Source organism: Gorilla gorilla, chromosome 4 (genome assembly GCF_029281585.2).
Source record: "Gorilla gorilla gorilla isolate KB3781 chromosome 4, NHGRI_mGorGor1-v2.1_pri, whole genome shotgun sequence".
Classification (NCBI taxonomy): domain Eukaryota; kingdom Metazoa; phylum Chordata; class Mammalia; order Primates; family Hominidae; genus Gorilla; species Gorilla gorilla.
This window is the reverse complement of record NC_073228.2, coordinates 184,527,039-184,552,088: the sequence shown is the minus strand read 5'-3', so window position 1 is coordinate 184,552,088 and position 25,050 is coordinate 184,527,039. Positions and strand designations below refer to the sequence as shown.

The following is a 25,050-nucleotide window of genomic DNA, read 5'->3' as shown; positions in this document are numbered from 1 at the left end:
TACTTTCTAGTGCAAAGAATATTGAGAGATGACTGCTTCTACCTATGTGATCCCCGCTTGTAAGATCTTGCTTTATAAACTAAAAAGCATCCTCCAATACAAAGACCTACTTATGACTCTAATAAATGCACTTGAAGCCCAATGGTGGATGTCACCTACATCTGCTTGCTTTTAGGAATTTTTTTTTTTTTTTTTTGAGATGGAGTCTTGCTTTGTCACCCAGGCTGGAGTGCAATGGTGTGGTCTTGGCTCACTGCCAGCTCCGCCTCCCAGGTTCACGCCATTCTCCTGCCTCAGCCTCCCGAGTAGCTGGGACAACAGGTGCCCGTCACCACGCCCGGCTAATTTTTTATATTTTTAGTAGAGACGGGGTTTCACCGCGTTAGCCAAGATGGTCTCAATCTCCTGACCTCGTGATCCACCTGCCTCGGCCTCCCAAAGTGCTGGGATTACAGGTGTGAGCCACCGTGCCCGGCCAGGACTTGTTTTAAATTGAAAATTAATCTGCTCTTCACTACCTGGAAACAGAAAACAATATATATGAATAAAGTCAACAACAATAAAATTCTGGAATTAAAACTATACTGAGTCCTGAGAAAGAACAAAAGTAAATGAGAAGTTACTTTAGGGTAGATGGAGTAAAAACACTTTTCCCTATTCTTCCCACTAGGTACAACTAAAAGCACTGTATATTATGTGTAAAGCAAACATAAAACCCTGAAAAAAGGAGAGAAGGCAGAATAGCCAAAAGACTGCAGGACCTGACGAATGGCACAGGGATGAGTTCCCTGGGTTCACTTTTTGCCTCAGATATTCCAGACATGCAGCTAAGAAGCCAGTAACATGGAAATACCAATGGGTACAGACCCAAAAGAATCCCAACAAAAGCCAAAGGACCAGGGAAGGGCTGCCTAAAAGGACAAAAGTTTTAGATAAGAACCACTCTACTCAAGCTTAACACTAAAGAAAAAAACGTGGTCCCATCTCTACCCATGCCAGCATGAGCAAGTGGAGAGGCTGGTAGACTTCTGCTGCAAGAGAAAGAAAGGAGGCGATATGGAGTTCCCCTCCTCCCTCTGAGGTGGTGTCAGAGGAGGCCAAGGAGAGTCAAGACTTTCACCATCTCCCTGCAATAAAGAGGACACGCCAGTGCGGTGCCTGTGGAGGCCGCGTGAAGAGCCAAAACTACCACCTCCACCAGCAGCAACGAGGAGCCCCCTACTCCCAGGTGTCAGTGAAGGCCAAGTGGAACCTGAACTTCTACCTCCACTGGCAGTAAGGAGACAGTGCCTGGTTCCCTTGTCACAGCAGTGCTAGGCAAAGAAAACCAAACTAAAGGGTTTTAAACAATATCTAGAGTCTCATAACATGAGTGAGTCCAGTTTCAAATGAAAATAGCTCATCACACCAAGACACGAAGATATCAAATGCAAAAAGATAAACACAACTTCCAACCCTGAGATGACAGAAACAGAATTACCCAACCAAGACAAAGGAATCATGACAAAAATGCTTCAATGAGAAATTACAATCATGCTTGAAAACACACACACACACACACACACACACACACACACACACACACACACACACACAAAACACACGTACAAGAAAACAGGAAGACTGAGCAAAGAAACAGAAAGTTCAGGCAAATAAAACATTTAAAACCAAATGGAAATATTAGAACTGAAAAATAAAATAAATGAAGGCTAGGCACAGTGGCTCATGCCTATAATCCCAGCACTTTGGAGGCTGAAGCAGGAGGATCACTTGAGGAGTTCGAGACCAGCTTTGTTAACATGGCAAAATCTCGTCTCTACAAACAAACAAACAAACAAACGAACAAAACTAGCCAGGCATGGTGGCACGTGCCTGTGGTCCCAGCTACTTGGGAGGCTGAGGTGGGAGAGCTGCTTGAGCCTGGGAGGTCAAGGCTGCAGTGAGCCAAGATCGTGCCACTGCACTCCAGCCCGAGACCTCGTCTCTTGATTGACTGATTGACTGATTGATAGATAAGAACACAGACCAACAACAACAACAACAACAACAACAAGAACAAAGTCTCTGGGGCTTGTGGGACTATAACAAAAGATCTAACATTCATGTCATCAGAGCCTTGGACGCTGAGGACACGGAGGACAGGGCTGAAAAAGTACTCAAAGCAATAATGGCTGAAGATTCTCACAATATGGCAATAAATATAAACCAACAGATTCAAGAAGCACAGTGAACCCCTACACAAGAAAAACCCAAAGGAATCCACAGCAAGACACATCATAATTAAACTTCTGAAAACTAAAGACAAAGAAAAAACATCTTGAAAGCAGCCGGAGAAAAATGACACCTTACCTGCAGGAGAAAAACAAATTGGAATGACGACAAAGATTTGTCATTATAAGCCATGGAAGCCAGAAGGAAGCAAAATATTTTTCAGGTGTTGAAAGAACTGTCAAACCCAGAATCTTATATCCAGTGAAAACATCCTTCAGGAATGAAGGAGAAATAAAGACAATCTCAGAGGATAAAAAACTAACAGAATCTGCTGCCAGCAGATCTACCCAAAGGGAATCACTAGAAAAAGTTCTCTAAATACAAAGGAAATGATAAAAGAAGGACTTTGGAAGAAGAAAACAATACAGGTAAACAAAAAAATATGGGCAAATACGAGATTTCCTTAAGTTTTCTAAATCACGTTTGACAGTTTAAAAAATTTTGGCCCAATACAGCGGCTCACACCTGTAATCCCAGCACTTTGGGAAGGCGAAGTGGGTGGATCATGAGGTCAGGAGTTCAAGACCAGCCTGACCAACATGGTGAAACCTCGTCTCTATTAAAATTCAAAAATTAGCCAGGCATGGTGGTGGGTGCCTGTAATCCCGGCTACTTGGAAGGCAAGGTAGGAGAATCGTTTGAACCCAGGAGGCGGAACTTGCAGTGAGCCGAGATCGCGCCACTGCACTCTAGCATGGGCAACAGAGCGAGACTCTGTCTCAAAAAAAAAAAATCATAAAACTAATGTGATTCTAAATTTATGTAAAGAAAATATTCTGAACTGTTATCAATGGCAGTGAATAAAAGGATGTAAAGAGAGCTAAGGTTTGATACTTCCCTTGAACTGGTAAAATAACCCCCACTAGACTGTGGTAAGTTATACATCTAGTGTGATACCCAGAGGAACCATGAAACATCTATACAAACAGACACACTCAAACCACTACAGAAAAATCAAAATGGAATCTAAAAAATGTTTCAGTAACCCATAGGCAGGCAGAAGCAAAGAGAAAAAGACAAAAGATGAAGAAACAGAAAACAAAAAAATAAAATGGCAGACTTACGACTTACACCCTAACTTACTAATTAACTTTAAATGTAAATGGTCTAAATATACCAATTAAAAGACTGGTAGAATGGATTTAAAAATATGACCCAACTATATACTGTCCACAGAAACTCACTTCAGATGTAATAACAGAGGCAAGAAAGGAATGGTAAGAGATATATAATATAATGCAAAAGTTGATCAAAGGAAAGCAGGAGTGGTTATATTAATATCAGATAAAGTGGACATTAGAGGAAATAAAATTGCCAGAGATAGAAAATAACATTATGTAATAATAAAGGGTCAATCCCTCAAGAAGACACAGCAATTCTAAGTGTGCTTCCAAACAAGAGAAGCACAAAATATTTTATGCAAAAACTGAGAGAACTAAAAGGAAAACAGAGTCTACAATTATTGTTGGAGACTTTAACACTTCTCTCTCCACAACTGACAGAACACGACAAAAACCTCACTACCATCGACCTAACAGACATTAAGTTAATATATAGGAGCTAATAGGTATTTATAGAACATTCTACCCAAAAACAGAAAACACATTCTTTTCCAGTACCCAAGAAACATATGCCAGGATGGACCATATCCTAGGCCATCAAACAAACTTCAACAAATTAAAAAGAATTGAAATCACACAGAATGTTCACTTTCTGACCACACTGAGATCATATTAAAAATCGATACCCAAGCTGGGGGTAAAGTGCTTGTAGTCCCACCTACTTCAGAGGCTGAGGAGGGGGGATTGCTTGGGCCTCAAGAGTCGGAAGCCAACCTGGGTAACACAGCCAGACCTCGTCCCAAAATAATAAATAAACAAATAAAATATACTGATTCAGTGAAAATAAAAATGCAAATATCAAAATTTGTTGCTGGACATAGCTTCTAAAGCAGGGTTGGGAGGAAAATTTCTACATTAAATGCATGAAGACAAAAGTCTCAATAAAGACAGAAGTCTCAGTTCAATAATCTAAGCTATCGCCTCAAGAAGCTAGGAAAAAAAAAAAAAGAGCAAACAGAAGGAAGGAAGGAAATACTAAAGAGCAGAACTCAATGAAATAAAAGTCTCCATATTGTTTTTGTCTAAAAAGCAATAGCAGGTTTTTTTCTTTTTTTTTTTAAGCTGTTTCTGCCGAAGGAGGGCGCACCTTCCTGGGCTACGCTGGAAAGCACTAGATACCAGACCGTGGCTTTAGGTCACACTGTGAGGAGCGGGGACCCAGTCCGGCCAGCCCTAACCGCCCAAGGTCTCACTCTCCACAGGGGCCTCCTCCCGTGGCATGGATCCTGCACCAGGCTCTCCATTCATCACGCCTCCAGTTATCCAGGTCCTTGCCATCTCCCTCTCCTCCCATGCGTCTGTCTTGGCCTCTGAGACTAAAGAACATTTCTTTTCTCCTCTCTGTGGACCACGTCCTGACAAAAGCGCCTCATCACTAGACCCCAGTAGCCTGGAGTGTGTTCCCTGTGGCCACACACAGCTGTACCGTTCTGAGGCTCAAAGAGCCGATTCCCTCCTGGGGCCTCAGAACTGGTTTTGCAGATGCTGGCGGAAGGATGGACACATAGATCAATGAAACAGAATAAAAAATCCAGAAACAGATTCACACAGATATGCTCAACTGATTTTTGCCAAAGATGCAAAAGCAATTCAATGGAGGTAAGATCTTCTTTCAATAATGCTGCTGGAGCAACTGGACATCGACAGGCCACACACACACAAAAAGAACCTTGAGCTAATCCTCACATCTTTTAACTCAATCGTAAGTCAAAATGGATCATAGACTTAAATGTAACTTAAGACCATAAAACTTTTAAAAGAAAACCTAAGAGGAAAATCTTTGGGACTTAGAGCTATTCAAAGAGTTCTTAGACTTGAAACAAGAATCAGGATCCACAGAAGAAAAAACTGATAAACTGGGCTTCATTAAAATTAAAAACTTTTGCTGTGCAATGACCTTGTAAAAAGCTACATACTGAGAGAAATATGTGTAAACCACATATTCCACCAACGACTCGTACCTAGAATATATAAAGGACTCCCAGTAAAAAAGCAAATAATCTAATTAGAACATGGACAACGATAAGAAGAAATGTCACAGAAGAAAAACATTACAGATGACAAATAAGCACCTGCAAAGATGTTGGGTATCTTTATTGGGGAAATGTAAATCAAAACCATGAAATGACTACACATCTACCAGAATGGCTAACATAAAAACAGTGACACCACCAAATGCTGGTGAGGATGCAGAGAAAGTGAATCACCCGTGCACTGCTGGTTACAATGTAAAGCAGTACTGACACTACAGAAAACCACTTAGCAATTTCTTAAAAAATTAAATACACAACCCTCAAATGACCCAGTAACTGCACTCCTGGACATTTGTCCTAGATAAATGAATAACTATATTCACACAATAACCTGCACACTGAATGTTCACAGCAACTTTATTTGTAACAGCCCCAAATTAGAAGCCACCCAGATTTCCTTCAGCAGGTAAATGGTTAAACTAACCACGAGACATTTATATCATAGACTACTACTTTCGTCTATTTAAAGGAACAAACTATCAATACATGCAACCAGGACAAATATCCAAATAATTAACCTGAGTGGAAAAGCCCATCTCAAAAGACTGCATACAGTATGATTCCATTCAGTAGCATTCTTTTTTTTTTTTGAGACGGAGTCTCGCTCTGTTGCCCAGGCTGGAGTGCAGTGGCATGATCTCGGCTCACTGCAACCTCCACCTCCCAGGTTCACGCTATTCTCCCACCTCAGTCTCCCGAGTAGCTGGGACTACAGGCACCTGCCACCATGCCTGGCTAATTTTGTTTTTGTATTTTTAGTAGTGACGGGGTTTCACCATGTTAGCCAGGATGGTCTCGATCCCCTGACCTCGTGATCTGCCTGCCTCAGCCTCCCAAAGTGCTGGGATTATAGGCGTGAGCCACCACGCCCGGGATGGTAGCATTCTTAAAATAGCAAAACAGAAGCAGTGAGCTGGGGCAGGAACAAAGTAGGTGTGGCTATAAGAGTGTAACAAAAGGATCTTCTGGTGATAGAGATGTTCTACATCCTTTTCTAAATGGACATATAATTGTATATGTTTATGGGGAACAATGTGATGTTTCCACACAGTTATGCATTGTGGAATGATCAAATCAGGCCAATCAACATATCCACCACCTCGAATACTTGTTTGTGGTGAAAACATTTAATATCCATTCTTTTAGCTGTTTAAAAAATACACATTATTATTAACTATAGTTACTATGCTATGCAACAGATCACCAGACCTATTCCTCCTGTGTAAATGAAACTGCGCACCCTCTGACCAACACCTCTCCTTTCCACTCTGTCCCCCGTCCCCAAGCCTCTGGGAACAACCATTCTACACTCTACTTCTATGAGTTTGACTTTTAAAGACTTCACACATAAATGAGATCATGCTGTATTTGTCTGTGTCTGGCTTATTTCACAAAATATTCTGTGTCTTGACTGTTCTATGTACGATAATGTGAAACTATAGTTTTGAAAGATGCTCCTATTGGAGGGAGTTGGGTAAAGGGGATAGGATTGTTCTGCATTATTTCTTGTAAGTGCATGTGAATCTACAAGTATCTCAAAATAAACAGTTTAAGGAAAAAAAGTGAATGGGCACCTAAGGTCACAGTCCTGCCTTTAACTGTAGTACTGTGGCACAATTTTGAAGAGTATTTAAAAATGTGGGGGGAAAAAGTGAAGCCTGCCAGCCATTCTGCAACAACTTCAAAGAAAATGGTATGAACTGATTCATGAGGCAGAAATACTTTGGTTCTGCAAGAATGTATGACGTATAATAGCAAACAAACATGACTCTGAACTAAGTGATATTATTTTCTCTCTTCCAAGCGGATGCCGGGAGAAATCAATGATAGTTTTCAGAGGGCAAAGATGATACAATTGCTTTAAGAAGTAAAGCAGCAGCTCTACCCCCAAACGGATCATTCCACCCAATGTTCCGACACAACATTAGAATTAAAGTGTTAACTGCAAAAGCTCAGAAAAAATAAAAGGATTTGTCCAAAGGAAGTAAAACCAGTAAAAGAAGACTGCTATTACAGATGTGTAATGCTGTCCAGCAGGATATGTGAGATAAGCAAATGTCTCTTTGAAACTACACTTCCAAGAAAGAAACACAGATGTCTAGAGGTGATAAAGTAAAGCATCTGAAATGGAAAAGCAAGGGATCATCAAAAATGAAGGAGTCATAAAGAACTGCCCTACTGCTGCAGGCATTTACACTTAGAGGCTTTCCTGTACATTAAATCAGTATGAAAATTTATGGCCTGGTGCAGTGGCTCACGCCTGTAATCCCAGCAATTTGGGAGGCCAAGGAGGACAAATGACTTGAGGTCAGGAGTTTGAGACCAGCCTAGCCAACAGGTGAAATCTCGTCTCTGCTAAAAATACAAAAAATTAGCTGGGCATGGTGGTGGGTGCCTGTAATCTCAGCTACTCGGGAGGCTGAAGCAGAATTGCTTCAACCAGGGAGAAGGAGGCTGCAGTGAGCTGACATCATGATGCCACTGCACTCCAGCCTGGGCGACAAGAGACTCTCTCTCAAAAAAAAAAAAAAAAGCAAATTTGTGACTGGTGACCCTAACTTCAAATAAAGTTTGTGAAAAGCCTTAGTGAGTACGAATTACAAATTACAGTTTGTAAAATATATAGTGTAAGATTAGGAAAACCTTGAATTGGAAAAACATACCTCCGCCATGAGGAAGACTGGAAGAACAAAGAGGGTCTCAACATTCTGTAATGTTCCATTTCTTTTGCATTAAAAAAATTATACACAAAAATGATAAAGTATTCACTGTTAATTCTGGCAGTCAGTATATGGACACTTTGCCACACAGTACTTTTCTGTTCTTCAAATTTAGAAACAGCTAGACTGGGAAATATAACAGAAAAGGGCATCTTCATCTTGCATTTCACTGGCCTTTATATTTAGAAGCCTTAGCTAGTTCAGCCCACACAGAAAAAAACATTCCAAACCATTTACAATGTTGATATCTGTTGAATATGACTTTCTGTACATTTTAAAACATATATTTCTATTTATTTAAAAAAAAACTGTTCTTTTATGATATATAAAATATTTACAGGACTAAAACCTTTTATATAACTGTATTTTTAAGAAACTAAGAGTGCAATTCCTTTTTTTTTTTTTTTAAAAGACAGAGTCTTGCTCTGTCACCCAGGCTGGAGTGCAATGCCACAATGTCACCTCACTTCAACCTCTGCTTCCCAGGTTCAAGCAAGTCTCATGCCTCAGCCTCCCAAGTAGGTGGTACTACAGGTGGGAACCACCATGCCAAGCTGACTTTTGTATTTTTGGTAGAGATTGGGTTTTGCCATGTTGCTCATGCTGGTCTTGAACTGTTGGCCTCAAGATATCCACCCACCTCAGCCTCCCAAAGTTTTGTGATTACAGGTGTGAGCCACTGTGCCCGGCCTAAGGGTGCAAATCTTGACGACTTCATCTAGTGACTTTTTTGAAGAAGCAACTGTACAGTAGGCTAGACACACCTACCCAAGGCTGGTGAAGAACTGCTTAACATGATAAAAAATTTATAGGCATTGACATACTGTCAAAATATAACTTTCAATATTGTTGGCTTAAAAAATATTTATTTCCTAATAGTTCTTGCTGGATCAATTATGGCCCTATAATCACAAGTCCTCATAAATCAAGTTTTTTTAAATATGCTTAAATCTTGATCATCAGCAGGTTCAAACGGTCAACATTTTCGACTTCCTGTTTTCTGTACTATATGAGAGGCTCCATGTTTTTTGAGATTTGAATCTAAGAAAAACAGCTGTTTATAACATGATGAAATAAAGTATAGCCTCAGGGATGTATCACCAGAACATAGGGTTCATTAAAACAGAGGCTAGAAAAGAAGGGCTGGGTCCGGAGCAAAAAAAAAGAAAACAAAGACTAGTAGATAGTCTATAGCTGAACAGAGAAGATAAAACCACTGCGATATAGCTAAGAAACTGATGAAGTCTGTGGGAAAATGAGTCTTTAAAAGAATCCCCTAGCAGAAAGATTCTTGGCTTCTTTAGATTCAAAGACATATACGCAAACCATAAGAAGTACAAATATGGAAGTCATACCTTTCAGGCCTAAAGTCTGCAACTGAAACAGTTTTCCCAGCTCAAAAGGTAGAACTCGTAACAGGTTGTTATTTAAATGGAGCTCCCTGTTGATGTAAAAATTCCAGGAAGTCAGAAAAATATGTTAGCCTTTAACAGTTAAAATCAACAACATAGTTTCTAGGAATGTAAGCACCTAAGAATGAAAAAATGTTACGTTATATTTCAATGTCTAGTACTGCGTTTCTTAAATAACATGTGGTTTAAAAAAAAAAAAACTGCCAGAGAATACAAGAAACAAATTACTAGAGAAAATGAAATAAAGGGGGAAAAGGACAAAATATAAGACCCAATTTTTAAAAAGTATTAGATTTAACAGACATATAAAATTCCTCAACTGCTGTATTAATCTCACCGCAGACTGGCAAGACAGTTTGCAAACTGGCACCAGGTCACAGACCACACTGAGTATCACTGGTCTAGTACACATGGGGTCTACTACACATTTAAGAAAGTGGAAATGATAAAGCAGCCTACCATGTGAATTCTTAAAAGAGAACTAAAATGATCATTTCGTTAATGACTCAAAAGAGCTCGTAACAGCTGCATAATTAAGCTTATGATTGCTATCAACTAAAGTTGCATTTAAAAATAACAGTAGCGGTATTAACTGTTCATGATTATTCTTAATATGATTTGTTTTGCAGAGATAATCATGATATAAATATCAAAGGAACCTTCAAGGGTGGGCTGGGGGGACACGTGGAGAAAGAACCACCAGAGACCCAATACAGACACAGTGGCAATGTAACGCATGCAGTTTTATTTCTCAATTTTTTTTTTTTTTTTGAGATGGAGTCTCGCTCCGTTGCCCAGGCTGGAGTGCAGTGAGGCGATCTCGGCTCACTGCAAGCTCCGCCTCCCGGGTTCACGCCATTCTCCTGCCTCAGCCTCCCGAGTAACTGGGACTACAGGCGACCACCACCACACCCAGCTAATTTTTTTTTTGTATTTTTAGTAGAGACGGGGTTTCACCGTGTTAGCCAGGATAGTCTCGATCTCCAGACTTTGTGATCCGCCCGCCTCGGCCTCCCAAAGTGTGCTGGGATTATAGGCTTGAGCCATCGTGCCCAGCCTATTTGTCAGTTTTTAAGTGTGCAAGAAATCTATTTCTATAATCTTTGGTTTTTGACATTTAAATGAATCTTGGTTACTGAGCAAGCCAGAAGGTCTGTGTGGCTGTAAACTCAACAAGAAGAGCAAGTTCTGATATCTGGCTCCTGTTTATTTCCAAATGCAATATACAGAAAAAAGGAGGTCCCTCGGCTGGGCACAGTGGCTCACGCCTGTAATCCCAGCACTCTGGGAGGCCAAGGCAGGCAGATCATTTGAGGTCAGGAGTTTGAGACTAGCCTGGCCAACATGGTGAAACCCTGTCTCTGCTACAAATACAAAAATTAGCTGGGCATGGTGGCACACGCTTGTAATCCCCGCTACTTGAAAGGCTGAGGCAGGAGAATCGCTTGAACCCGGAGGCAGAGGTTGCAGTGAGCCAAGATCACACTATTGCACTCCAGTCTGGGTGACAAGAGTAAAACTCCGTCTCCAAAAAAAAAAAAAGAAAAAGAAAAAGGAGGTCCTTCAAGTAAATTTGTTTCAGAGGACTAAAAACAGTCACAGAATAAACTCAATTAAACCTTAAAAAAAGTCAAAAGGCTGGAGTAGGAGCAATAGAGGCAAAGACCTTTCAAAAGGTCCTTATTCCTTTTTACTACATGGCTAATAGCAGAAGGCAGCAGGAAAGCCAGTGGAACCATGTCAAAAAGTCAGTTAACATGAAATAGTACAAAATATTCCATTGGGATTAACATAATACATGGAATTTAGCTTTATATTTAACTTGGTTAGATCTTATCTACCTTAAAAAACAGAAGTAAAATAATAATAATAATCATGGGCCAGCCACAGTGGCTCATGCCTGAAATCCCAATTCTCTGGGAGGCCAAGATGGGAGGATCTTTTGAGGCTAGGAGTTTAAGACCTGCCTGGGCAACATAGTGAGACCCTCATCTGTATCAAAATAAAAATAGCAATGACCATTTCTTTTCTTTCTTATTTTCTAGAGGGGAGGAGGGTAGAGACAGGGTCTTGCTCTGTCACCCAGGCTGGAGTGCAGTGGCATGATCTCTGCTCACTGCAACCTCAACCTCCTGGGCTCAAGCCATCCCTCCACCTCAGCCTCCCGAGTAGCAGGGACTACAGGTGCATGCCACGAAGCCCAGCTAATTATTTGGGGATTTTTTTTTTTTTTGTAGAGACCAGGTTCTCGCTATGTTGACCAGACTGGTCTGAAACACCTGGGCTCAAGCAATCAGCCCGCCTCAGCCACTCAAAGTACTGGGATTACAGACATGAACCACCACATGCAGTCTGCAATTACCATTTCTTAAAATACAGTATATGCCAGGCAAGGTACTAGTGTTTTTTTTACCCATTATCTCAAACATCCCTTATCCTGGGTCAAGAAGGTTGTCCAAGATCACACAACTCGTAAATGGCAGTTAAGATTCCAACCTGAACTTACACATGTGAATCTAAATGCTACATATTTCATGCTACAGGCCCCCAAATTTAATAATTAATTATAGCTCCTTCAAGTCCAGGCTTTACTACTATCAAACATACAAGCCCTGGGATGGCAAAAAGGTTTCACCAACTGGCAATGGTTTCCTGGACCCTGTGTTAAGGATGGTATGGTGCCCTGTTTGTCATGAGGAAGTATGTGGGATAACATAAGCGCCTTGCAGTCTACCCACTCTCTGTCCAAACTTTCTCATTCAAAAATAAAGTCTATTACACAAAATACAGTAATTAAAAAATTCAGCCAATGATCTACTTAATTTATTATTAGCTGACATTCAATTTTCCCAAAAACAAAACTATAAAGTTATAAAGGATATAGTTATGTTTCCTTTTATTCAAATACCATTAAATGAACAGTTTTGTTTCCTAACACAACAAATGTTTTTTTGTTTTTGTTTTTGTTTTTGTTTTGAGACGGACTCTCGCTCTGTCGCCCAGGCTGGAGTGCAGCGGTGTGATCTCGGCTCACTGCAAGCTCCACCTCCTGGGTTCACACTGTTCTCCTGCCTCAGCCTCCCAAGTAGCTGGGACTACAGGCGCCCGCCACCACGCCTGGCTAATTTTTTGTATTTTTAGTAGAGATGGGGTTTCACCATGTTGGCCAGAATGGTCTTGATCTCCTGACCTCATGATCCTCCCGCAGCCTCCCAAAATGCTAGGATTACAGGCATGAGCCACTGCGCCCGGCCTATATTTTGTTTTAGGGGTCATATAGCTAGTATGTATTAAGTTGAATCTGCATACCTGAGTGATACCATGTTTCCGAGTTCTGCGGGTAAGCTACGAATTTTATTAGATGACAGGTCCAAATACACCAGATTGTGAAGCTTGGCAATGTCTGAAGGAATTCGGGACAGGGAATTGTCACTCAAATGCAAAGCTGTCAGGTGAGTTAGTGACCACAAAGATGCGCTTAAGCTTCTTACTTTTCCTGTAAGAGAAAAAAATACAGGAATGGATTATATAGTTTTCTCTACATTTTGTTCTGTAGATTTCAGTAAGATTTAGATGTTTTTATGAGTAACTTAAATTATTAACCAAAAACTTGTGAGAAGGGGTTAACAGGAAATCTTACCTATTCTACAACAATCCATTGCTATGATTAAGTTATAAGCTCCTCACTTAGCAGGTTAAAATAAAAAGTTAATGTACCAATACTACTTAGATTGCATCTTTATTTTTAGGAGCACAAAAACAATTTATCCTTTTTTTTTTTTTGAAACGGAGTCTCGCTCTGTTGCCCAGGCTGGAGTGCAGTGGCGTGATCTGGGCTCACTGCAAGCTCCGCCTCCCGGGTTCACGCCATTCTCCTGCCTCAGCCTCCGAGTAGCTGGGATTACAGGCACCCGCCACCATGCCCGGCTAATTTTTCTCTATTTTTAGTAGAGACGGGGTTTCACGGTGTTAACAAGGATGGTCTCGATCTCCTGACCTTGTGATCTGCCCGCCTCGGCCTCCAAAAGTGCTGGGGTTACAGGCATGAGCCACTGTGCCCGGCCAAATTTATCCTTTAAAATGATCTCAGATATGAGAGGGAAATATGATTAATTTATAGTAATGATAAATCCAATATCTGAACGTCATGACTGGTTTGGACTTATGCAAAATAACACAAATTCTACTATCTCAGAGGCTGTTCATATCTCCAGAAAACAAGAATTTTGCCTAAAAACAAAAAGGAACACAAGGTACTCTTAGCTGAGTTTTAAGAACAGAGTACCCTAGTGATAACTGCATGAAGAACCACATGGCTAAGCAGCGTTTTGTATTATATGGTAACAAGTAAAAACACTTGCCCAGAAACGCTTCAGATAGTAAGTCAGACCTTTATAATCAAATAGTAGTAGGCATAAGATTCAGTGACTAAGAACAGAATGATAAAACCTTTCAATGCAACAGTAAATCTGTACTTTGACACTTCTTGATAAATTGTCAATGGTTTCTACAATCTAAGAATGTTCCCCGTAATCTCCTTACTGGTTCAGGATCTAATCTGAGAGAGAATGAAACAAATGTAATAAAAACATACCAGTCTTTCAGAACTGATGAATTTTCTATTGGCTGAAGAAAACGCGACCTTGAGACTTCTAACCAAGATAAGAGTAACAGGAACTAAATTTACCATGCCACCTGTGACAATCATCGTATCAGATAATATACACGAATCAGCAAATTTCTAAGATGAGACACCAACCAATGCAGGAGAGTCATTCCTGAAGGGTGGGAAACAAACAGGGTAGACCCTATAACTGTCTCAGCTTACTCCTTGGACAGCACTTACAGGAGGCAGCCCAAGGAGGGGAATCCCAGGTAGAGGACAGTGATCCTCCCTGAGTTCCAGAGACAGAAAGTCCAGGGAAGCCAAGGTGATTAGAAATCAAGAGGCAGAACATCAGAGAGAAGAGAAGAGAACAGAGAGAAGTCTGGAGATCTGATGGGGCCCCCCACTCCCTGGCTCAAGTTGTCAACAGGGTATTGATCGGCACATGCATGTGAGAAACTACCTGAGCCAGAGGGAAAAACACACCTGAAAGGATGGTGGAGGCAGCAACCCCCAAGTTCACACAGAACTGAGGCTAGACTTCGTTCCTAAATGTCAGAGGAAGGACTGCTAAATGGGTACAGCGTTCATTTCTGGGATGATGAAAATGTTCTGATTGTGGCAAATGTGGCACAACTCTGTGAATATACAAAACCCACTAAACTGGCACTTTAAATGGGTGAGCTGTACAGTGTGTGAATTGTATCTCAAGGTATTACACAAGAGAAAAAACAGCAGAAAATGTCTATGTTTGATGAAAACTCTAAACTCACAGATACAAAAAGCTTAATGAGGGCAGGATGCAGTGGCTCATGCCTGTAATCCCAGCACTTTGGGAAGCTGAGGCGGGCAGATCACCTGAAGTCAGGAGTTCAAGACCAGCCTGGCCAACACGGTGAAACCCCATCTCTGCTAAAAATACAAAAATTAGCCAAAAATTAGCCAGGTATGCTGGTGGGCGCCTGTAATCCCAGCTTCTAGGGAGGCTGAGGCAGGAGAATCGCTTGAACCCGGGAGGTGGAGGTTGCAGTGGGCTGAGCTGGTGCCACTGCACTCCAGTCTGGGCGACAGAGTGAGACTCTAGTTCAAAACAAACAAACAAACAAACAACTCCATGAACCCAAACGTATGAAAGTTTCATAAAAAGAAAAGAAAATTACATGTACATCTTAAACAAATGGCTTAAAAGAGAAAATCTAAAAAGCCACCAGAGGGGAAAAACATTTCATATGGGAGGAGCAAAGATAAAATGCAGCAGACTCCCAGCTGTAAACAATAAGAGAGACTGACAGAGGAGCAAAATTTTCTTTTCTTTTCTTTTCTTTTTTTTTGATGGAGTCTCGCTCTGTTGCCCAGGCTGGAATGCAGTGGTGCGATCTCAGCTCAGTGCAGCCTCTGCCTCCCAGGTTCAAGCGATTCTCCTGCCTCAGCCTCCTGGGTAGCTGGGATTACAGGCGCACACCACCACGCCCAGCTAAGTTTCATATTTTTAGTAGAGATGGGGTTTCACCATGTTGGCCAGGCTGGTCTCGAGCACCTGACCTCAGGTGATTTGCCCGCTGTGGCCTCCCAAAGTGCTGGGAATACAGGCGTGAGGCGCGGCGCCTGGCCAGGAGTAAAAACTTTAATGTACTGTAAGGAAAAAAAAAATCCTGTCAACCTAGCAAATTACCAAAAATAGCTTCCAAAAATGAAGGCAAATTAACTTCTGGCAAAGCTTGAGCAACCCTAATCCAAAATGCTCCAAAACCTGCAACTTTCTGAACAATGACATGAAATAGTGACTTCCTTGCTTTCTGATGGTTCAATGTACATAAACTTGGTTTCACATACAAAATTTAAAATATTGAATAAAGTTACCTTCAGGCTATTTGTATAAAGTATGTATGAACCATAAATGAATTTCAAGTTTTAGACTTGGGTTCCAACCCCAAGATATCTCATCACATACATATATGTAAGCATTCAAAAATAAAAATAAAAAAATCTGAAATCCAAATCACTTTTGATCCCAAGGGATATTCTAGTTAAGCAATACTCAACCTGTATAGAAAAGATGAAATGATTCATTGCCATTTGATCTACCTGATAGGAAATTAGAGAAAACTCTTTAAGCAGAAGAAATAAAATACCAGATGGAAATCTACATTAACAGAAACGAACACCAGAAATAGTGAATACGTGGATATATATGAGATTATTTTCTCTACATCTATTTAAAATGTAATTGACTACTTAAAGCAATATTAGAAATAAGATAACGTGGGTGTTATGACATATGCACAAGTGACACATCACAAAGAAATAATGGATGGGAGGAGGAAACAAAAGTGTACTGCTGGGTTATTATCTGCATGTAAAGAGGTGTACTAGCACTTGACAGCACATTGTGATAAGTATAAGACACCATAAACCCTAACTAATAAATCGAAGAGTTATAGCTAAAAGTCAAACAAAGGAGGTAAAATGGAATGATTTAAAAAAAGCTCTATTATTTCAAAACAAGACAGTGAAGAAAAAATAGAAGAAGCTTTATTATTTCAAAACAAGAGAGTGAAGAAAAAACAGAACAAAGAATAAATGATATGAATAAAAAAATAGCAAGATGGTGAATTTTAAATTTTTCCATAGGAATAACCACATTAAAATCAAATGGTTGGGCTGGGTGCGGTGGCTCACACCTGTAATCCCAGCACTTTGGGAGGCCGAGGCGGGTGGATCATGAGGTCAGGACATCGAGACCATCCTGGCCAACATGGTGAAACCCCATCTCTACTAAAAATACAAAAAATTAGCCGGGCGAGGTGGCAGGCGCCTGTGGTCCCAGCTACTTGGGAGGCTGAGGCAGGAAAATGGCGAACCCGGGAGGCGGAGCTTGCAGTGGGCCGAGATCGCGCCACTGTACTCCAGCCTGGGCAACAGAGCGACACTCCATCTGAAAAAACAAAAACAAAAACAAAAAAAGAAAACATCTAAACAATGTTGAAAAAGAACACAGCTATAGGGCTAATGTTACCTAATTTCAGGGCTTATTATATAAAACACTCAAAATTCAATATTAAGAAAACAAAGCAGGGCACGGTGGCTCACGCCTTTAATCCTAGCACTTTGGGATGCGGAGGCGGGAGGATCATGTAAGGCCAGGAGTTTGGGTCTCACTATGTTGCCTAGGCTGATTTCAGTCTCTACAAAAATTAAAATTAGCCAGACACGGTGGCACACACCCATAATTCCAGGCTACTTGGGAGGCTGAGGTGGGAGGATCACTTGAGCCCAGGAGTTCAAGGTTATAGTGAGCTAAGGCTGTGCCACTGTACTCCACCTTGGGTGACAAAGCAAGACCCCATGTCAAAAGAAAAAAAAGAAAAAGAAAGAGAGAGAGAAAGGAAGGAAGAAAGAAAGAAAAAAGGAGAGAAAGACAGAGACAGAAAAAGAGGGGCCAGGTGCAGTGGCTCAAGCCTGTAATCCCGGCACTTTGGGTGGCCGAGACAGGCAGATCACTGAAGGTGAGGGGTTCAAGACCAGCCTGGCCAATATGGTGAAACCCCCATCTCTACTAAAAATACAAAATTAGCCGAGCAAGACTGTCTAAAAAAAAGAGAGAGAAAGAAAACATAATTTTCAAACCAAGTGAAAGATCTAACAGACACTTCACCAAAGAAGATATAAACAGATGGCAAATAATCACATGAAAAGATGCTCAAAATTGGGAGTCATTAGGGAAATGCAAATTTAAACCACTCTGAGATAGCACTACATACCCAGAAGAATGGCTAAATTTAAGACTTGTGTTGGTGAGGGCATGGATCAAAGACATCTAGTAGGAATATGAAACAAGACATCTTTGCAAACCAGATTCAGTTTTTTAAAAAGTTAAACATACACTTACCATATGATCAATTCCATTTTTTAGGAAATAAAAGTTATGCCCACACAAAGGGGAATGTTCACGGCAGCTTTATTTGTAATAGTCAAATACTGGAAACAACCCAAGTGTGTTCAACAGGAGAACAAAAAAACAAATGCTGGCGTAGCCATACAATGGACTACTACTCAGTAATAAAAAAGAATGAACTACTAAAAACCAACAAAACACTATGGATGAACTACAGAATAAGTATAGAGGATAAGAGCAGACCAAAATCACCAAAAACAACAAAAAAAATGCAAGGTGTCCATTTTCAAGAAAAAAAGAAAAAAGGGTACATACCGTATAACATCATTTATACAAAAATTCCACAAAATGCATACTAATCTATGGTTATAGAAAGCAGAACAGCGGTTGCTTAGAAATAGGGGAAGGAATGGAGAAACAGGAGAGGTGGGGAAGGAAGGATCACAAACTTTCAGGATCGATGAATATGATCATTCTTGATTGTGGTGATGGTTTCACGGGTGTACACTGTCAAAATATACACATTATTCACTTTATACACGCCAAGTTTGAATGTCAACTAAACTTCAGTAAAACTGTATAATAAAATCTATCTTAATCTAAGAAGGTATTTCCCTTACTTTGCTATAAACAGAACAGACACCATACCACAAGCTATCTGTAGAACAAAATTTTATTTACTTAATTTTCCATTCATAAAACTGAAAACACACAGCTGATATTCAATATGAATAAGGCATTTAATATAAAACAATTTGTTGTTTTTTTGAGACAGGGTCTCATTCTGTCACCCAGGCTGGAGTGCAGTGGTGTGCTTGCTCATAGCTCACAGTAGCCTTTAACTCCTAGGCTCACGTGATCCTCCTGCTTCAGCTTCCCAAGTAGTTGGAACTACAGGCGTGAGCCACTGCGCCTGGTTCCCTACTATGTTTTCTGTGTCTTTGCCCTCTTCACTCAAGAGAGGGGAAGGGTATGCCTAAAGAAGCAAACAGAGCTCCTGAATGGAGACATACAACTTCTATGGATTTATGGCGGTTCATTTTCAAAGCCTGCCAATTTGTATAGCTCCTTTTCCCATACAGGGTGATCATAATTCCATCTGCCAGAAAAATAAGCTGACATTTCAAGAAGGTAGAGGGTAGCCAAAAAGAAAACCACAAAGTCTGGGAATAAGGGAAAGGAAAAAAAAGCCAAGTAAAAGAATAAATCATATATGAGGTAGAGGCAGGAAGACAAGGAGAACTCGGATGCCTACCATACACACACACAATTCTGGAATAAATTTCTAAGTACCAAAAAACCAGGAAAGAAATGAAACAGAATAGTTCTCAGCATAACTCAAACCCTAATATTCAAATATGAAAACAGTTGTCAGGTTTGAATTCATTAAAATGTAAAACTTCTTTCTATATGGTGAAGACACCAACGTATATGGAAGCTAACCATTATTCAGTCAATTTTCAGTATCCACCATGCTGGTATGGGGATAGAAGGGTAAATAATAGCATGTGCCTGCCCTCATGATATCCTGTGAGTTTTATAATGAGACAAAAGAAAACAAAGAAATCAACAGGAAAATGAACAATGGATAAGAATAGGTCACTTAAAAAACAAAGTCATGGCCAGGAGCGGTGGCTCACGCCTGTAATCCCAGCACTTTGGGAGGTCGAGGCGGGTGGATCACGAGGTCAGGAGATCGAGACCATCCTGGCTAAACACAGTGAAACCCCATCTCTACTAAAAATACAAAAAAATTAGCCAGGCGTGGTGGTGGGCGCCTGTAGTCCCAGCTACTTGGGAGGCTGAGGCAGAAGAATGGCATGAACCTGGGAGGTGGAGCTTGCAGTGAGCTGAGATCGTGCCACTGCACTCCAGCCTGGGCGACAGAGCAAGACTCCCTCTCAAAAAAAAAAAAAAAAGTCATATTAAAAACAAATCTTCATACTCAGTAATAAAAAAATGTTTACGATAGCAAAATAAAAAAGACTAATATCCAATATTGACAAGAAGAGGGAAACAGACACATTCTTTCATTTTGGGAAACATGCAACAATTTTGAAGCCAATCTGGTAATATCTACTAAAATTTTAAACCTGAGTAGTCTTTGCCCCATCAATTCCACAATTTGTGATTTACCTTATGAAAACACTTGTTCAAGTATGCTAAGATATATATTGTTGGGGAAAATTAGAAATATAAATGATCATTAATAGAGCATACTTAATTATGTTTCATTCATGTAATATTCCTTAGCCATTCTCTTTTAGAATGAAATAGTTACATACACTGATGTGGAACTATGTTCACAACAAATGAAGCAAAAAAAGCAAACTTCAAAACACGGTACTTCATTTTTGTTTAAAAAATCAGAGTGCAGGCCGGGCGCACTGGCTCACGCCTGTTATCACAGCACTTTGGGAGGCCGAGGTGGGTGTACCACAAGGTCAGGAGATCGAGACTATCCTGGCTAACACAATGAAACCCCATCTCTATTAAAACCACAAAAAATCTAGCCAGGAGTGGTGGTAGGCACCTGTAGTCCCAGCTACTAGGGAGGCTGAGGCAGGAGAATGGTGTGAACCCAGGAGGCAGAGCTTGCAGTGACCAGAGACCGCGCCACTGCACTCCAACCTGGGCAGCAGAGTGAAACTCCGTCTCAAAAAAAGAAAAAAAAAATTAAAAAAAAAATTCAGAGTTTAAAAGATTAGTAACAGAAGTAAAAGAACATAATGTACTAGAGAAAGATATATCTCTACCATTGAACTATGCAATACAAGAAATTAAGGATCCTAATTTTCTGGAAGAGGTCAGTGAACAAAAGGAAGTCACCTTTTGATAATCTCATATCTATCTACTTCTTCCCCACAAAATTGTACATACTCATAAGTACCCAAAAACTTGCATTTACTTTTAAGCAGCTTAGTGACTTGAGGAAGGCTGGGATTATCCTGACCTACGTTAAGAGCCCTGTTTTGATAAGTGATTTCATTCTAAAATACCCAGGATCCTTTATTGCTAAATGCCAAGAGACAAGAGAAATCAATTTATGTGTTCTGAAATCACGTGGGTGATTAGCAAACACTAAAAGAACTATGTGTAATTAGTATACCTACCAGGAAATCAAAATAACTATGCATTTGCAGATATAGAAAAAAACTAACAAGCGGCCGGGTGCAGTGGCTCACGCCTGTAATCCCAGCACTGCGGTAGGCCAAGGTGGGTGGATCATTTGAGGTCAGGAGTTCGAGACAAGCCTGGTCAACATGGTGAAATCCTGTCTCTACTAAAAATAAAAAAATTAGCTGGGTGTGGTGGCATGGGCCTGTAGTCCCAGCTACTCGGGAGGCTGATGCAGGAGAATGGTGTGAACCCAGGAGGCAGAGCTTGCAGTGAGCCGAGACTGCACCACTGCACTCTAGCCTGGGCGACACAGCGAGACCCTGTCTCAAAAAAAAAAAAAAAAAAAATTGGTAGCCCAAACCAGAAACCCAGAGCCGACGAGCTCAGCAAAACCTCAGCAAAACCTAAGCAGCACAAGAGAAATAAAAGAACAAAAGAAAACTACACGAAGACACATCATTATCACACTGCTTAAAACGAGTAATGGCAAGAGACTTAAGGCAGCCACAGAAAACAGGCATACATAAAAGAAACAAGGATAAGAATGACCTTTTCTCAGAAACAATGCACACCGGAAGGCCACAGAGCAACACGGAAGAACTCACCATGACATACGCCTTCCAAATCGTCACAGCAACTAGGAAGGCAGAAGGATTGCTTGAGGCCAGGAGTTTGAGGCTGCAGTGTATCACAATAGTGCCTGTAAACAGCCAAGGGGCACTGTAGCCTGGGCAACAGAGCGAGACCCCGTCTGCGAAAAAAATTTCTCTGGCCGTATTGCGCCACTACACTCCAGCTTGGGGGACAGAGCAAGACTCCATCTCAAAAACAAAAAAATACCAAAAAAAAAAAATTTATCTGGCCGGGCACGGTGGCTCACGCCTGTAATCCCAGCACTTTGAGAGGCTGAGGTGGGTGGATCACGAGGTCAGGAGATCCAGACCATCCTGGCTAACAAGGCGAAACCCCGTCTTCACTAAAAATACAAAAAATTAGCCAGGCGTGATGGCAGGTGCCTGTTAGTCCCAGCTACTCGGGAGGCTGAGGCAGGAGAATGCTGTGAATCCGGGAGGCAGAGCTTGCAGTGAGCCAAGATTGCACCACTGCACTCTAGCCTGGGCAACAAAGCAAAACTCTGTCTCAAAAAAAAAAAAAAAAAAAAATTTCTTGGCCAGTTGTGGTGGTTCATGCCTGTAATCCAGCACTTCGGGAGGCCGTGGCGGGTGGACCACGAGGTCAGGAGTTTGAGACCAGCCTGGCCAACATGGTGAAACCCCGTGTCTACTAAAAATAAAAAAATTAGCCAGATGCGGTGGTGCGCACCTGTAATCCCAGCTACTCAGGAGGCTGAGGCAGGAGAATCACTTCAACCAGGGAGGCGGAGGTTGCAGTGAGGTGAGATTGTGCCATTGCACTCCAGCCTGGGCAAGAGAGTGAGATTCCGTCTTAAAAAAAAAAAAAAATTCTTAATTTAATTTAAAAAGAAGAAAGAAAATAAAGTACCAAAAGATATGAACTGTCAATCTAGATTTCTATGCTCAGCAAAAACCTCTTTCAAAAATAGGTCAACAGAAAGGCTTTTCCAGACATAAAACCTAAAATACAAAAAATAAACAAAAACAAAAAAATCACTGGCAGACCCCATTACAAGTCTTTTTGTCAGAAGGAAAATTACAGAAACTTGCACTAGAAAGAAATGAAAAACACTGGAAATGCTAAGTATACGGAAAAATACTAACCAATTTTCCTATTACTTGAGTGTTTAAAGTAAAATAACAATGTATTTTGAGACTTACACCATATGTAGAAATAACATACAAGACTACAATAGCATAGAGGCCAGGAGAGGAGAAACAGAAATACAGGTGCGCCTCAACTTACAATGGGGTTAGGGACCAATAAAAACATTGTAAGTTTAAAATGTCGAAAATGTATTTAATATATTTAACCTACCAAACATCATAACTCAACCTAATCTACCTTAAATGTGCTCAGAATATTTACATTAGCCTACATTTGGGCAGAATGATCTAACACTAAGCCTATTTTTAATCAAGTGTTGAATATCTCATGTAATGACTGAATACTGTAGTGAAAGTGAAAAACAGAATGGTCATATGGGTACTCCAATTACGGTCTCTACTGAATGCATGACACTTTCATACTATCAAAAGGCGAACCATCGTGAGTCGGAGACTGCCTGTATATTGTTGTAAGACTTTTATAAGTGAAATGGTATAATATTACTTATTTGACCCTAATCACATCAATAACTGCATTAAATGTAAATGTGTTTAATGGAACTTAAAAAAGGGAAACCCACTGGTATACAATGGAAAGCACCAATTTCAGAACATCACTACAACCAAGGGGGGATATAGTCCCAATGAGTAACAAGTGAGTACAGAGTGTCCACACTAAGTCTAAAATGGAAGAGTACAACAGTCTCTGCCCCAGGGACTCTCGGAACTGACCAGTCAAGGCCCCACACTGAGAAAAAACTCCAAAAATGGAATTAAAATTAGTAGGATAGGAATAAAAAAGATGAAGGAAAAAGATAAAAATGAGAGAGAGGAACAGAACCAGAAAGTCTCAGAAAGCAAGTTCCCACAGTTGTGAACACTCTGAAAACTACAGAAAAGGGAGCACAGACATTAGTACAACTACCCTGAGTCACATCTTCTAAGTTTAGAAAAACTGAATTCAAATGAAAATGAACAGGCTGGGCGTGGTGGCTCACGCCTGTAATCCCAGCACTTTGGGAGGCTGAGGCGGGCGGATCATGAGGTCAGGAGATGGAGACCATCCTGGCTAACACGGTGAAGCCCTGTCTCTACTAAAAATACAAAAAATTAGCCGGGTGTGGTGGCGGGCGCCTGTAGTCCCAGCTACTCGGGAGGCTGAGGTAGGAGAATGGCATGAACCTGGGAGGCGGAGCTTGCAGTAAGCCGAGATCACACCACTGCACTCCAGCCTGAGTGACAGAACAAGACTCCGTCTCAAAAAAAAAAAAAAAAAAAAGAACAGAAAAAGTACTGAAGTCAAATCCCATAAAAATTATTTTAAGAAGTTCCTACAAAAGCATACTCCAAACATGCCCAAAAAACTATTACCTAGTATTTCAAAACGAGGTGAAAGATATTTAAAAAATGATAGAAGCAAGAAAAGAACAAAAAATTTAGAAAAGCTCAGTAAAGGAAAACTAAACTACAAGGAGCCTAATAATGAATAACTACAAAAAAAAATACTTTTAAGGAGGAGGAAATGCAGTTGTGTTTTTTTGTTTTTTTTTTTTTTTAAAGAGATAGGGTCTCACTCTGGGGCCTTGCCATCTTGCTCAGGGTGCTTTCAAACTCCTGAGTCCAAGTAATCCTCCTGCTTGGCTGACTTTTTTTTTTTTTTTGAGATGGAGTCTCGCTCTGTCGCTAGGCTAGAGTGCAGTGGCATGATCTCAGCTCACTGCAACCACTGCCTACCGGGTTCAACAAATTCTCCTGCCTCAGCCTCCCGAGCAGCAGGGACTACTGGCACATGCCACCACACCCAGCTCATTTTTGTATTTTTAGTACAGATGGGGTTTCACCATGTTGGCCAGAATGGTCTCCATCTCTTGACCTCGTGATCTGCCTGCCCTGGCCTCCCGAAGTGTTGGGATTACAGGCGTAAGCTACCGTACCCAATTTTTTTTTCTTTTGAGAGAGGGTCTCACTCTATCACCCAGGCTGGAGTACAGTGGTGCGATCTCAGCTCACTGTAACCTCCACTTCCTGGGCTAAAGTAAAGTAATCCTCCCACCTCAGCATCCTGAGTAGCTGGGACCACAGTTGCACACTACCACACCTGGCTAATTTTTTTGTATATACCTTTTTTCG

General features: G+C 40.9%; 1 protein-coding gene across 5 annotated transcripts in view; it reads right to left on the bottom strand.

The window, feature by feature from the left end:
* CNOT6 (CCR4-NOT transcription complex subunit 6) overlaps positions 1–25,050 on the bottom strand; it is an 84,858-nt gene that overhangs the window by 15,859 nt on the left and 43,949 nt on the right. For all 5 annotated transcript variants that reach the window (XM_055389526.2, XM_031011034.3, XM_031011035.3 and 2 more), the window contains 2 exons: positions 12,867–13,053; positions 9,501–9,586 (listed from right to left, as the gene is read on the bottom strand). In XM_055389526.2, coding sequence (XP_055245501.1) covers positions 9,501–9,586; positions 12,867–13,053 — 273 coding nt within the window. The remainder of the gene's footprint in view (positions 1–9,500; positions 9,587–12,866; positions 13,054–25,050) is intronic.